The sequence below is a fragment of the Fusarium redolens genome (assembly GCF_020744475.1).
Source record: "Fusarium redolens strain MPI-CAGE-AT-0023 chromosome Unknown BKA55scaffold_5, whole genome shotgun sequence".
NCBI lineage: Eukaryota > Fungi > Ascomycota > Sordariomycetes > Hypocreales > Nectriaceae > Fusarium > Fusarium redolens.
In genome coordinates, this window is record NW_025763668.1 from 673450 (window position 1) to 687420 (window position 13971).

At 48.6% G+C, this 13971-nt stretch overlaps 7 protein-coding genes across 7 annotated transcripts; 4 read left to right on the forward strand and 3 right to left on the reverse strand.

The window, feature by feature from the left end:
- Positions 1-185: 185 nt before the first annotated feature.
- Positions 186-515, forward strand: BKA55DRAFT_562024 (uncharacterized protein). The gene has a single exon (XM_046192211.1). It carries the CDS (start codon positions 215-217, stop codon positions 461-463), a length of 249 nt encoding a protein of 82 aa, XP_046051783.1. The 5' UTR covers positions 186-214; the 3' UTR covers positions 464-515.
- Positions 516-2354, forward strand: BKA55DRAFT_609932 (uncharacterized protein). The gene is made up of 3 exons (XM_046196642.1): positions 516-639; positions 701-2098; positions 2155-2354. Exons 1-3 carry the CDS (start codon positions 541-543, stop codon positions 2326-2328), a joined length of 1671 nt encoding a protein of 556 aa, XP_046051784.1. The 5' UTR covers positions 516-540; the 3' UTR covers positions 2329-2354.
- Position 2355: 1 nt separating this feature from the next.
- Positions 2356-4138, reverse strand: BKA55DRAFT_735908 (general substrate transporter). The gene is made up of 2 exons (XM_046201314.1): positions 3822-4138; positions 2356-3769 (listed from the first exon to the last, which is right to left on the reverse strand). The coding sequence occupies exons 1-2, from the start codon at positions 3971-3973 to the stop codon at positions 2389-2391; spliced, it is 1533 nt and encodes a 510-aa protein (XP_046051785.1). The 5' UTR covers positions 3974-4138; the 3' UTR covers positions 2356-2388.
- A 310-nt stretch (positions 4139-4448) lies between these two features.
- Positions 4449-7281, forward strand: BKA55DRAFT_591869 (glycoside hydrolase superfamily; the record flags this gene model as incomplete). The annotated part of the gene is made up of 6 exons (XM_046195314.1): positions 4449-4973; positions 5032-5318; positions 5372-5969; positions 6040-6134; position 6370; positions 6475-7281. 6 exons carry the CDS (start codon positions 4449-4451, stop codon positions 7279-7281), a joined length of 2313 nt encoding a protein of 770 aa, XP_046051786.1.
- A 630-nt stretch (positions 7282-7911) lies between these two features.
- BKA55DRAFT_562029 (Alpha/Beta hydrolase protein) lies at positions 7912-9046 on the forward strand. Its single transcript, XM_046192212.1, has one exon. It carries the CDS (start codon positions 8061-8063, stop codon positions 8880-8882), a length of 822 nt encoding a protein of 273 aa, XP_046051787.1. The 5' UTR covers positions 7912-8060; the 3' UTR covers positions 8883-9046.
- Positions 9047-9131: 85 nt separating this feature from the next.
- On the reverse strand, positions 9132-11062 carry BKA55DRAFT_507405 (amidase signature domain-containing protein; the record flags this gene model as incomplete). The annotated part of the gene is made up of 7 exons (XM_046187337.1): positions 9132-9250; positions 9308-9596; positions 9645-9782; positions 9830-9879; positions 9934-10576; positions 10630-10752; positions 10799-11062. The coding sequence occupies 7 exons, from the start codon at positions 11060-11062 to the stop codon at positions 9132-9134; spliced, it is 1626 nt and encodes a 541-aa protein (XP_046051788.1).
- Positions 11063-11468: 406 nt separating this feature from the next.
- BKA55DRAFT_591872 (aconitase family-domain-containing protein) lies at positions 11469-13941 on the reverse strand (the record flags this gene model as incomplete). The annotated part of the gene is made up of 2 exons (XM_046195315.1): positions 11469-13766; positions 13816-13941. The coding sequence occupies 2 exons, from the start codon at positions 13939-13941 to the stop codon at positions 11469-11471; spliced, it is 2424 nt and encodes an 807-aa protein (XP_046051789.1).
- Positions 13942-13971: the final 30 nt, after the last annotated feature.

The following is a 13971-nucleotide window of genomic DNA, read 5'->3' on the forward strand; positions in this document are numbered from 1 at the left end:
GGCAAAATCAACAAGATGGATGTGATTCGCCGAGGGGCAGTATAGTGCAGTGCCTCAAGGAAGTGGAATCTTTCAGACACACTTTACTTTCGTCTTCCTAGTTCACTGGGACGGGTAGAGGACAATGGGTGTCTGTCTCGTTACTAGAGAGTCATGATGTTTATACAGAGATATGACTGACTGCATTTGTTCGTGCTTTGTACGGAGGAAACAGATGTACATACGTAGCTGTGGCGCCGCTACCCATGTGAACACAGCGACAGACGCACAACGGCCATCTATGGTCGATCGTATTCCTGAAAATATTCCATCAACACAGAAACGGTTCTGCCACTCTTTCACTAGCAGCCTTGACAATATTCCAGTCACAAACAAAAATGCACAGTCCAACAATGTCCTGACAAGGTTTCTTTCCCCGGAGTCAACCCCGCTTATCGGTTGCCCACCATCGAAAGAGGCATAGAAGAATCTATTTTACCGTTCCATTTCCCCGTCTCAATCCCTCCATCCTTTGCCTCTTCAATCTCTCACTCTCACACAATGGCAAGCCCCACGCCAAATTCACCTCAATCCCCCGGTACAAACACACCCGCCCAAAAGAATCGAGCCTGTGACCGCTGTCGTCGGCGAAAAGCAAAGGTACTCTAGTTTCCTCTCGGCGAAACCCCCTAATTCACTCACTGACAGATCACTGTATTAGTGTGACTTTACAGAAGGCGAGCGTTGCACCAGCTGCAGGGAATCAGGCACACAATGCACCTTCAACCTCCCCCTCGCCCGTCGCGGCCCCAAAATCCGCTCCAGAAAATCTCAAAGTTCCACAGCGGAATTACCCCCTCCCCAATCAACACAATGGGAAACCAACACTGTCGATCTCGGACTCTCGCCGCCTTTGATGGTCAGCGGTGATGTAACAAGTCACCAGCGCTGGCAGAATTTATCGCGCGCGTTGGCGTTCATTACCAATGATCTACAGCAATTTGTTACGCGATGCTTTGATCTTTTTTTTGACTATCTTTATCCGCTTACGCCGTTGGTTCATGAACCGAGTTTGAGGGATTCGCTTTCGTATTTTGGGCAGTACCCTTCTGAGAATTTTAGTACGGGCGTTTTGGAGCTTTGGCCCGAGACGACGTTTACGCTCATCACGGCTGTTTGCGCCGAGGCAGCGTTTTTATTACCAAAGGATTTGTTTCCGGAAGGTCAATCTGTGGCGGATATTTTCTTAAATGCTTCGAGATCATGTTTGAACCAATATCTCGAGGCCGAGTTGGAGAATCCGAATGCAAACTCAATCACGATTCGGTATTTTCACTCCAATTGCCTTCATGCGGCAGGGAAACCTAAGTACTCGTGGCATATTTTTGGAGAGGCCACGCGACTTGCACAGGTTATGCAATTGAACCTCGAAACGTCTTTAGAAGGCTTACAACCGATTGAAGCTGAGCTGCGACGTCGAGCTTTCTGGATCGTTTACATGGGCGATAAATCTGCGGCGATACTCAACAATCGACCCATCACCATTCATAAATTCTCATTCGAGTCAGGCATCACCACTTCTTACCCTTCCGGTATTGAGGACGAGGCACCTGTTCTTTCACCCGGAAATCTGGTGACCAATTCCGATGTCGTGCGGATAACATGCATCGAAGGCTTCAATGCCAATTTGCGTCTCTGGCAGAATGCATCTGATCTGCTGTTAGAGCTGCGACTAATGCAGGACCGAAACCAACAGGATCTCGGCATGTCGAATCTTCAGCCATTGATCAGCGCTCAAGAAAAGGATCGGCTTGATGCTCTTTACGTCCGATTTATCACCTGTCTCGATGATCTACCTCCGTACCTCCAGTCATACACGTTCGCTGCTTTGGCCGATGGTTCAAGAGAAACCACCAAGCAATTCCTGATTCAGTGCGCGAATCTTCAAGTCTCTATTCACTGTTTAAGAATGGTCATCACACAAAAGTTAGAGACTCTGCCTTATTACAAGTCGGATATTGGACACTCAGATTTGCGCAAGACGGAGATCGCGAGAGATATGCTGAGGGTGATTCAAGAAGCTCCATTCTGGTCGCTACAGGTGAACGGCGAACCTTATGTAAGTCCACCAACACACGACGTAATTGATGAAGCTAATGAGATGTTCCTGCCAAGGTCGAGAAGATAAGGCTCACTGGTGCAAGCCTTTTGGAAATTATTCATAGAAATGGGTCTTCGCCGATTGCCGCGAGGGCGCGTAGCGACTTTGCTGTGCTTCTTGATTTGCTCACGAGACTGGACTCTAAGGCTTCGGATGCATTGCGAAATACTTCTTCATTGATACACTAAGTCTTTGTAATAAATACTATCGAGCATCTACTCTCTTCAAATTACTCTTCAAATTACTCTTCAAACTCCCTTCTCGTGAATGAAATCATGTTCCTCCTTCTTAACCTCAATCTCCTTGACCATTTCCTGCTTCGCATCCTTACCCTCAAACAGATACGTAAGCTCCTCAAGGGTGGGTCCAGACGTCTCAACAAAGAAGAAGTAGACGACCAAGAAGATTATAGCGACCCAGACACAGTAGTAGATGTAGAACTTCCATCCAATAGCCTCCAGGCCAATCGGGTTGACATATCCACCGAAGATAGAAGAGACTTGGATGGTGAGAAGCACGAATGCCCAAGTTTTGGCTCGCATCTGGTATGTGACGATCTCAAGAGGATAAGTAACGACGAGATTTGTCCATCCGAAAGTATAAAAGCCTTGGAAGAGGAAGATGCAGGCCAACACGACTCGTCCACCGGCCAGAGAGCCCTCAAGGTACTGCTTGGCGGCGATGGTCCACATGATGAACGTGACAAGGACGCCACCGGATCCAACGAGGAAGAAAGTGCGGCGCTTGAACTTGTCAACCAGAAGAGTCATGGTAATAGCAACGATGTACTGCCACAGCGTAACCATGCCGTTGACGAGAGTAATATCCTTCTCAGCCTCGATACCCGTATCCTTGAGGATCTGCGTCAGATAGTTCGACACAAGCAAGTTGCCAGAACTCTGACTGAACAGCGCTGTAGCAAAGCAGAGCGCAATACGCTTGAGGTTGGGAATAGATGAGAAGAACTCTTTCCATGTCATGTTCTGCTCGGCTTCCTCAGCAATGACTTGCTGGATCTCAGCACATTCGAACTTGACCAACTCGCTGTCGGAATCGCCTTCACCATGGTACTTGATCAAAATCTCGCGAGCCTTCTCGACTTTGCCCTTCGCGATCAGCCAACGAGGTGATTCGGGGCAGAAGAAGATGAGGATGAGCTGGTATGCAGATGGAACGACCTGAACGAGAGTGGGGAGCTTCCATGACCATTGGTTAGGAATGCGAAAGCATCCATATGTCGCCCACGCGCCGATGACATATCCCAAGACAATGTTTGTGTTGTAAAGCGTCGTGATCTGGACACGTTCCTTGGGATGCGAGAGCTCGGTGACCAAGACTGGAGCACCCATTTGGATAAGGGATGAGCCAATCCCAAGAACGATCTTGCCGCCGATGAACATGTTGAGAGACGTTGCGAATAGTTGAACCATAACACCAGCAATAATAACGACGGATCCCATGGCAGTTGGGACACGACGACCAGCGACATCGCTAATCCAGCCGAGGAATATGAAGGGTATAACACCGCCAATGGCGTTGGAAGCGCCGAAAAAACCAAGTTTGGAGCCAGTAGGATGTCCGAAGCGATCTTGCCAGCTCTCGAGCGTCTGAAGGGCATTGGTCATAGAGCTTCACGATGAGTCAGTATATGTAGCAAATTGCGGGCTGGGGGTAAACCTACCCATCAATGCCAAGAGCCATACTGGCAAACAGCGAAGAAGTAAGCAAGAAGTACAAAAGAATACCATTCTTGCGTTTCCAAAATGGCGGAACGGTGGTGAGGTCAATGGGGGACTGAATATCTTCAGTGGCGTGCGCCGCTTTCGGAGCCATTTTGCAATAACAGGCTACCACCAGAAAGGATGCAAAGATAACAAGATGAACTGATAGGAAGTTGACTGGTGATCTCGTTACAATGTCTTGATGTTGGAAAGGATCCGCATACTTATATACACACAATGCAACACTGAAGAAGAAAAGATGATTCGGTTAAGAAACATGCCATGACCAAGGTTACAGCGAAACAGCCCCGTTTCGACTTAGCCTCTAACTTCCCCGTGGGGAATGGTCTGCTCAATGAAGCTACGGGAAAACGGCGAAATAGAGCAACACGCTATACGAAGAAACCCCTCACCGTCGGGGAAACTACTCAGTGGAGCTGCGGAATTTCACCGTGATCTACAATCACGACGAGCTGGGTATTATCTTATCGGCCCGTCATTCCACGGTATAAAGAATGCCGAAGTATGTAACTTCTTTTGGTCAATAACTCTGTATTGGTTGTTGTCCGCTGGGTTCAAAGACGACAATGCCTTCTCTTCCAAAGGATTTCCAACTTGGTTTCGCAACGGCGTCTTACCAGATTGAAGGTGCCGTCGCAGAAGATGGTCGCGGACCTTCAATCTGGGATGTATTCTGCCATCTTGAACCAACACGAACAAAAGGTGCAAACGGCGATGTTGCGTGCGATCATTATCACCGCCTCGAAGAAGATCTTGATCTTTTGAAGCGATATGGATCTGATATGTATCGCTTCTCAATTTCATGGTCCCGTGTTATTCCTCTTGGCGGGCGGGATGATCCTGTTAATGAAGCCGGTATTGCTTTTTATGATAGGGTTATTGGTGGGTGTTTGAAGAGAGGTATTACGCCGTGGGTTACACTGTATCATTGGGACTTGCCGCAGGCGTTGCATGAGAGGTATGGTGGATGGTTGGATGTTGAGGAGTCGCAGAAGGATTTTGAGAGATATGCGAGGCTTTGTTATGAGAGATTTGGGGATCGAGTGAAGCATTGGATTACACTCAATGAACCCTGGATTGTTTCCATATTTGTGAGTGGCTACCTACTCTGGACCTAAGCATCATTCCTCCTGCTAACCTTGGCTTTAGGGATACGCAACGGGAGGCAATGCCCCAGGACGAAGCAGCATCAATCCCCAGTCAACAGAAGGCGATACCTCAACAGAACCATGGATCGTCGGCAAGGCTCTCATCATGAGCCACGCCCGGGCTGTCTCAGCCTACAACCAAGACTTCCGTGCATCACAGAAAGGTCAAATAGGAATATCGCTGAACGGGGATTACTACGAACCATGGGATATCAACGACCAGCGAGATAGTGAAGCTGCTGAGCGACGCATGCAGTTCCATATCGGATGGTTTGCCGACCCCATTTTGTAAGCCACGCCTTTCCATACAGCATATTGATGGGAATGCTAACTCTGCGAAGCTTAGGACAAGACTACCCCAAGTGCATGCGCGATCAACTCAAAGATCGCTTACCACAGTTCACATCCGACGAGCTCAAACTTCTTCGCTCAGCAGAAAGTGACTTCTACGGCATGAACTACTACACCTCTCAATTCGCCCGCAACAAAACCTCCCCGGCGCCAGACACAGATTACATTGGCAACCTCGACGAGCTCCAGACCAACAAAGCCAGTGACCCCGTCGGTTCAGAAAGTGGTTTGCACTGGCTCCGATCCTGCCCAGATCTCTTTCGCAAACATCTCACACGTGTACATCGTCTTTACGGCAAACCTATCATCATCACAGAGAACGGCTGTCCTTGTCCAGGGGAGGATAAAATGACGCGTGAGGAATCTGTTCAGGATGAGTATAGGATCAAGTATTTTGAAGATCACCTTGATGCTATTGGGAGGTCGGTCGGTGAAGATGGATCTGTTGTTGAGGGGTATTTTGCTTGGTCGTTGATGGATAATCTGGAGTGGTCTGATGGGTATGGACCGAGGTTTGGAGTAACGTTTACGGACTATGAGACGTTGGAGAGGACGCCGAAGAAATCGGCCTTGGTGTTGAGACAGCTTGTTGATCATCGGAAGGGAACTCAGCTGAAGTTGTAGATTAGACGTCACCTTGTGCGAAGACCGCAATTAGATAGAGCTCACGTGGTGCGTCATGGTAGTGGGATTACCACTAATGCATTACAGTATCAACAATCAAGATATTTTTCCTTATCTGTATATATCTCGGTGAGGAGAAAGGTCCGGCAAGTCCGTAGCCGCATCTCGGCGTTGGGTTTCATCCGCCAGACCCATTCCCGGTAGTTCTCAAAGTCCGATATATCCGCATCCACCAGTCGCGCGGAAATCGTCAACTGAAACGAGTTTAGCAACGCCGAGATTATACGTCAATGCGGGTTCGAGAATGACGCTAAGAGCCAATTTGGATATGAAATGCCGGTAGTTGACGTTTTTGAGGCTCAAGTGTCAGTGCCAAGGATCGAAGAAATTTCGCGCATTAGAAATACATATCATCGATATCGTACAAATTCACAAGAAGACCCATTGACTTTCTGTTCAAAAATCCAAGTCACTTTCAATCCACTCCGTTAATATGGCTCGCATTCTTATTACCGGTTCCGCCGACGGTTTAGGCCTCGAAGCTGCGCGTCAACTCGTCAAGCGCAATCACACCGTCTATCTCCACGCGCGCAACGCTCAACGCGCAGCGGAAGCCAAAGAAAAATGCCCTGGTGCAGCCGGTGCTTTTGCAGCGGATTTGACTCTCGTTTCCGAGACGAAAAGGCTTGCCGAGGAAGTCAACGCAGTCGGAACCTTCGATGCCATTATTCATAATGCTGGCATGCTGGCTGGACCGTTCCGCAAGACTCCCGATACGGGAATTCCAGCTCAAACTGCCGTCAATGTGCTTGCACCTTATATTCTCACTTGTCTCCTAACGCCTCCCAAGAGACTCATTTATATCGCGTCTCAGCTCCATGCCCAGGCTGAAGCAAGCGTCAAGGATATATTCTGGCTTGAACGAGGCGAATCTCAATTTCACGACTTCCCGGCCTACTGTGACTCAAAGTTGCACGTCATCTTGCTCGCAAACGCAGTCGCCCGGCGCTTCAAGGGCACGTCAGTCATTTCTGTTCATCCCGGCTGGATTGCGACGAAACTTGGTGGTGAGGATGGTCCTGATAAGCTCGAGGATGGAGTTGATACATATGTTATGTTGGCTGAAGGTGATTATGATCAAAAGTTGACTGGAAAATACTTTGAGCCTAAGAGGAAACTGGCAGAGCCAACCCCTCAGTGTAATGAGGTTGAGTTGCAGGAACGGGTTGTTGATGCTTGCGAGAGCTTAGTGGGATTGAAGCTTCCCGAGTTTTGAGCCTGGATGATGAACATGATAGATAGTTGTATGCACTCAGGAATAAGAAGAACACATTATTTGCCTTTTTGGAAATTGTGTGTTGGTTTTATGTCAGGTCCCTGTTTAGAATTGTTTTGTCGAGACCCTGGAGGTCGAGAATAAGAAGCCCAATGAGAACCCACTAAAGAAGATAAGAAAAAAATGCTGGTAACTGCAATGAAGCTGATGTAGATAAGAAGGATCTAAAGAAGCTATCAAACATAGAACTTATAGTATATAACTATTGCTAAGAAGAAGTCTAACAGGATAAAGTCCTAAAATCTCACTTCCCCTACCCCGCAGCACGAGATAAGAGAAATACGAGAGATAAGGCTTATCTTATCAGACCAAAGCACTGATCGCCGAATCGGAAAATAGAGGGACCGAGAGGGAATGCTCAGTGCAACCAATCAGAGTTTAAGGGTGACCGGTTGAATCCTTCGTCTCGCGTTAGTTTCGGCATTTTCTCGTGCTTCTGCACGAGCCAATCAATATCTTGTCTGACCGAGTCATCGGTCGAAGCTCGCCCAACTGACCCGAAAATGCAACGTAAGAGGCACAGGAGTAAGCATAAGGATTCGTGAAAAGGACTTTAATCTGACTATATATATCTGGTGTTGTTCTGCTTATGATTGGAAATTTTTATTATCAACAATCTCATCAATACATCACTACCAAGACTTACAGTCTACACTAAGCAATACTCTACAACCTTTCTCCACTTACACTTGTTACATAACCTACCAATCACATTCAAAATGACTGTCACCTTTATTGAAACAGACGGCGGTAAGCTTGCCGTTGACATCGCTGGCGAAGGCCCTCTTGTCATCTGCTCCCCCGCCATGGGAGATTTTCGCGATGCATACGATGCTCTAGCTACTGAGCTTCGTCAATCTGGCTACAGAGTCGCTATGGTTGATCTTAGAGGTCATGGCGACAGCAGCACTACCTTCAACCGCTACGGCGATGAAGCTACTGCTGATGATCTCATCACCTTGATCGACGCTTACGGTGGAGGTCCCGCTGTCTTAGCCGGCGCCTCTCTATCTGGTGCTGCTGCTACGATCGCTGCTGGAAGCCATCCCGAAAAGGTGGCTGGTCTTATCCTCTTAGGAGCATTCCTTCGCCCTAGTACTGGCAAGCTCGTGGCCAGTCTCTTCCGCCTCTCTATGCGCCAACCTATCGGCCCTATGATCTGGAAGTCATACACTCCGAAGCTCTGGCCTGGTCTCGGCGATAAGACCCAAGAGCGAGTTGACAGAACCATCGCCATGCTGACAGGCCCTGGTCGCTGGAAGGCCTTCCACGCTACACTATCTACCGACCACGCCGTTGTCGCACCATACATTAGCAAAGTCAAAGCCCCCGTATTGGCCGTCTATGGAGATCTCGATCCTGACTGGACTGATCCTATTGAGGAAGCACGCTGGGTGGTTTCGAACTTTGAGGATGGTGAGGTTGTTGCTGTCAAGGGTGTTGGACATGCGCCTATGATGGAGAAGCCTGAGGAGGTCACACCGGCTGTTCTCAAGTTTTTGAACAGGATCCGGGACAATGGTGGTTTCAACCGCGCTTGAGAAGGCTCCAGCTGTGATGGACTGGGTGGTGGATAATTTGGCGAGGGATGAATGCATGGGGAGTAGTCGATACCACGGCGGGGACATGCAGATGCGACCAATTTAGGTGTTCATATTCAATAGGATATAATGCGATCAAGATCAGAAATGTTTTCCACTTCTTACTACAAGTTTCCCCATTCGCGAGCAATAACTGATTAAGAAAATATGTGTTCCTATGAATTAATCCAGAAAAGCTAGAAGTTGCTGCTAGAGTCCGCGAAATAATGCATCAAGAGTTGAGGATACTTGAACGAGCTCTTCATCCTCGGAAGGACGACCGACAACTTGTATGGTTATTGGCTGGTTCGCAAAACGGCTCGGATCATCTACAAATAATGTATAATTAGCGTGCGTGCGTGTAGCCACGTAATGGTCTTGCGTACAAATTTCGTAGTTGGGTTTATCGTAAGGGTTGGTGTCCAAGGGTACGTAATCCAGGTCAACAGGATCCTGTTCAGGGTTGACCTTGAGCCCTGATATCGGTAATATCGCAGCAGGATAGTCAATTAGGTTGAACAGCGAAGTGTATCCCCAGTATGTATTGAAGTCATGAGGATAGCCAACGCCAGGTGCCGGCGGACAGATCAAGGCGTCAATGGGGCGGCCATCGTTGGCTGTTTGGTTCCATTCTGCGAGGAACTTCTCTTTATACTTTCGTACCTTGCCACTCAACTGCCAATAATCAGACCAGAAGAAATGACTTTTTGTGGTTCGACTTACCTGTATGATCTCGGAAGCAGGAAGCTTACGAACGTTTAAGACCTTAAGTAAGTCGGCAAACGCTGGGATTATGGGTTCACCAGACTCTTCAAGTGCAGCGATGGTCCCATCAGCTCCACCTTGATAGTATATGTCGAACTTGGATCCTATCAGTCATTATACCGGCTTATATACGAAAGACCTACAGTTGTCTGTAAAGCTTGCCAGCAGTTGAAGGGCGGCTTGAAGTCAACAACTTGAGACACAAGTTAATTATGGCATCCTCAGATCGCAACTAATCTGAACTTACCCTCGTGTCCAGCTTCTATCAACATCTGTTTGGTACGCTCCAATGCTCGAAGAATTGGTGGGTGAGGCGTCACCACGCCGTCCCATTTCATCAGTCCAATCTTCAGCTTCCCTTCCGCGGGGTCTGGCCTCCTCCATGGAATTGGCGCGCAAGTGACATCGAACCTGTTGTTAGGATGCGCATTTATGACTCGGGTTAGTAACTCCACATCCTCGATGGAGTGGCAAATAGGCCCAAAGGACACTTGAATGAGGTTCTGTCCAAGGTCCGGCATTCCACCTTTTGGGATTCGTGCAGCCGTTGGCTTGAGAGCATAAAGTCCATTAAAAGCAGCTGGTACACGAATCGATCCGCCGAGATCAGTCGAGGGTGTGAGAGGTGTACCTTTCATAGCTACCAGGACGGCATCGCCCCCGGAACTACCTCCAGCGTTCAGGTCTCGATTGTGAGGGTTCAGCGTGCGACCCCAGAGGTTACTGACTGTCTCGAGAGCCATAGCTGACTGAGGCATTGTGGTCTTGCAGAAGAATATAGCACCTTCAGCACGCAACGCAGCTACGACAGAGGAATCCTGGCTGGCGATATCATTCCTGCCTGAAACGAACGCCATAGTCGAAGCATGGCCTGCGACGCAATGGATGTCCTTCACAGCGAGAGTGAGTATTGGTAGAGGTCAATTCTTGGTAGATAGCTGACCTTGAGAGCGATAGGAACACCATGTAGAGCACCTTTTAGATGGCCATACTTCTGTAGCGTGTCATCGAGTTGTCTTGCCTGATCAAGGCCCTCGTCGTAGAACCATTCTGTCAGACAATTGACCTATTGCCAGGTTAGCTCATTACCATCACCTGGCTAGATTACTCACCAACTGATGCGCGATCGCAGCGCGTCCAGCGAAAGCTTCCAAGACCTGCACTGCTTTTAGCTCTCGAGTCTCGACTTTCTTGACTATTTCTGTGGCTGCGAGTTCCGTGATATTCAGTTGCTCTTCGGTAAGCAGACCGCAAGTGTACGGCACGTTGGTAACATCTTTGAGGTCTTTGTACTGATTGACGTCTAATCGCCAGCGTTCAGGTATTGAATGCAAGACCCTGTCTTGAGATTCTTTGGCGATGTTTTGCCACTTCATTTTTAGGAATTGAGTTAATGAGGGCTTTCTGGGTATGACTTCAGTTATGACTCCGAAGGATTTTTCGAAGTTGTTCAATTCTTCAAGTAATATTATAATAATGCACAAACGTTACCATTTGTATTGTTGGGTGTCGCATAAGTAACGTTATGAACAGCCGGTGGTGGGCCTAGTCCACATGGATTGGTAAGATGGTTGCGATTACGTTCATGTTTCTCCACAACAGAGGGCTTTCGTTACGTGACAAGGAACTCCGTGGAGGTCAAACCGATCACGAAATTAGTAATTTACATTTACCAAGTGCAGTATTGGATTATTTATGCCTATAAGCAACAGTCTTACGTGGTAGTACATGAATCAACACCAACGCCTTTTATCCATAAGATCCTATCCTAACAAGCACCCCTCAAGCCGCGCTGCCTAAGATCGTCTTCTTAACATGATTCAACGCGCTTCCAGCTCGTAACCATGAAAGCTGGTGCGCATGATATGAGTGATTTAACTGTGCAGTCCATTCGCTCCCATTCTTCCTCACAACCTTCATCGTAACCTGCTTCTCCGGCTTCAGCTTATCTCCATCCACGTCCAGTAGACTTATAACATCACCCTCCTGTATCCTATCATAATCTGCAGGATCTGCAAAGGTCAACGGAAACATGCCCTGCTTCTTCAAATTCGTCTCATGAATCCGGGCAAAGCTCTTTGCAATGACTGCTACACCGCCTAGGAATCTGGGTTCTAGCGCTGCATGCTCTCGAGAACTGCCTTCACCGTAGTTGTTATCACCAATGATACACCATCTGATACCAGCATTCTTCATCGTTCTTGCTGCTTTGTGGATGAACTTGATGGTGTCATCCGTAGGATCTCGAGTCTTGCCAGTCATGCTAAGGGAAGTCGCATCAGGAAGGAATCCGTTCGTAGCGCCAAGGAGCATGTTGTGGCTGATGTTGGTGAGATGGCCGCGATAGTTGTACCATGGCCCTGCTGGTGAAATATGATCGGTGGTGCACTTCCCTGAGACTTTGATGAGGACTTCCATGTTTTCTGCTTGGCCTGGTTTCCAAGGCTCAAACGGCGTGAGAAGTTCTAAGCGATCGCTTCCTTCATCGATGGCTACTTTGTAATCTGAGGTATCTTCTAGAACAGGTGGTTGGTAGAGATCGCTGCCAGCGATGAAGCTTTTTGGAAGCTCGTTGGCTACAGGAGGCGTAAATCGGAAGTGGTTGGAGGTGCCCGACTCAACGGAAATGGTATCGTGCATGGGGTTGAAAGATAGATCACCAGCATAAGCAAAGGCAGTGGCAATCTCGGGAGACGTGACAAATGAATGTGTCGCAGGGTTTCCATCATGGCGACCAGTAAAGTTGCGGTTGAAGCTGGAAATGACTGAGTTGTCCTCAGCTCCAGCAACATCAACGTCCTTCCTATCCCACTGCCCAACGCAAGGTCCACAGGAGTTGCTGAGAACGACAGCGCCAGCCTCCCTTAGACTTGGTAGGATACCACTCTCCTCTGCTGTTGCGCGAATCTGTTCGCTTCCTGGGCTCACCATGAAAGGTGTCCTGGGCTGGTTGATACCTGCCTTCTTGGCCTGTTGAACCAAGTCGTAGACTTTCTTGAGGTCCTCGTATGAGCTGTTGGTGCAACTGCCCACCATGCTGTGGCTGATCTTAGAGGGCCAAGAGCTCTCTTGAACGCGTGTCTTGAACTCAGATAAGGGATGTGAAAGGTCTGGAGTGAAAGGGCCGTTGATATGAGGCTCAAGTGTTGAGAGATCAATCTCAATGACCTCGTCATAGTATTTCTCGCTTCCACGGTCGGCAGTGAGTAGTGTCTCGGTGAAGCCATCAGCATAGCGAGCGATATCGCCTCTCTTGGTCGCTGAAAGATACCGCGCCATGGCTTGCGAGTAGGGGAAGATGCATGATGTTGATCCAACCTCGGCAGACATGTTGCAAACAGTCGCCATGGCTGTAGCTCCCAACGTTTCCGTACCAGGACCAAAGAATTCGATGACCTTGCCCTTTCCGCCAGAGACAGTAAGAATGCCAGCAAGCTTGCAGATGATGTCCTTAGAAGAGGCCCATCCCGACAAGCTTCCTGTAAGACGAACACCCAAGACTTTTGGACAGACAAGCTCCCATGGCATTCCAGCCATAGCATCCACAGCATCGGAGCCACCAACTCCAATACCAAGAACACCCATTCCACCAGCGTTTGGGGTATGCGAGTCTGTCCCAATGAATAAACCACCTGGGAAAGCGTAGTTCTCAAAGATAGTAGTGTGTATAATACCAGCACCAGGCTTCCAATACCCAATACCGTATTTCTTCGCGGCGCTGCTTAGAAAAGCATAAACTTCGCGATGATCACCCGCAGCCCGCTCAAGATCTTTCTTCGCACCGTACTCCGCGACGATAAGATGATCGCTGTGCACGGATGTTGGCACTTGAACGCGTGGTAGGCCAGCGCTAATGAATTGGAGAAGAGCCATTGTAGCTGTTGCATCGTGGCAAGCGACGCGATCCGGTCGTAGGCGGAGGATTGTCTTTCCTCGCTCTATTTGGTCGAGTACCCAATCATCGTTGTCGTGGATTAAGTGGCTGTAGAGGAGCTTTTCGGAGAGGGTCAAGGGTCGTTTATTAGCGCCTTGGACGCGACGGAGGGATTCGAGTCGGGTGTTGTAATCGAGGGCATTATACTGTGATCTGGTGAATAATTGGCAGTCAGACATAAGTACAGTTACTGACTGGTTCAAGAGGGCTCGATGCGATATGAGATGAATGCGTCGCTAAACATCGTCGAGCTTGTGTCAATGGTCGCTGTCGGGCGGAACAAACCCGTCGTAGGCTAAGTCGTGTTGCTGTGAGCGCCATTTTTGCGATAGTTGCAGCATATGCATAGGA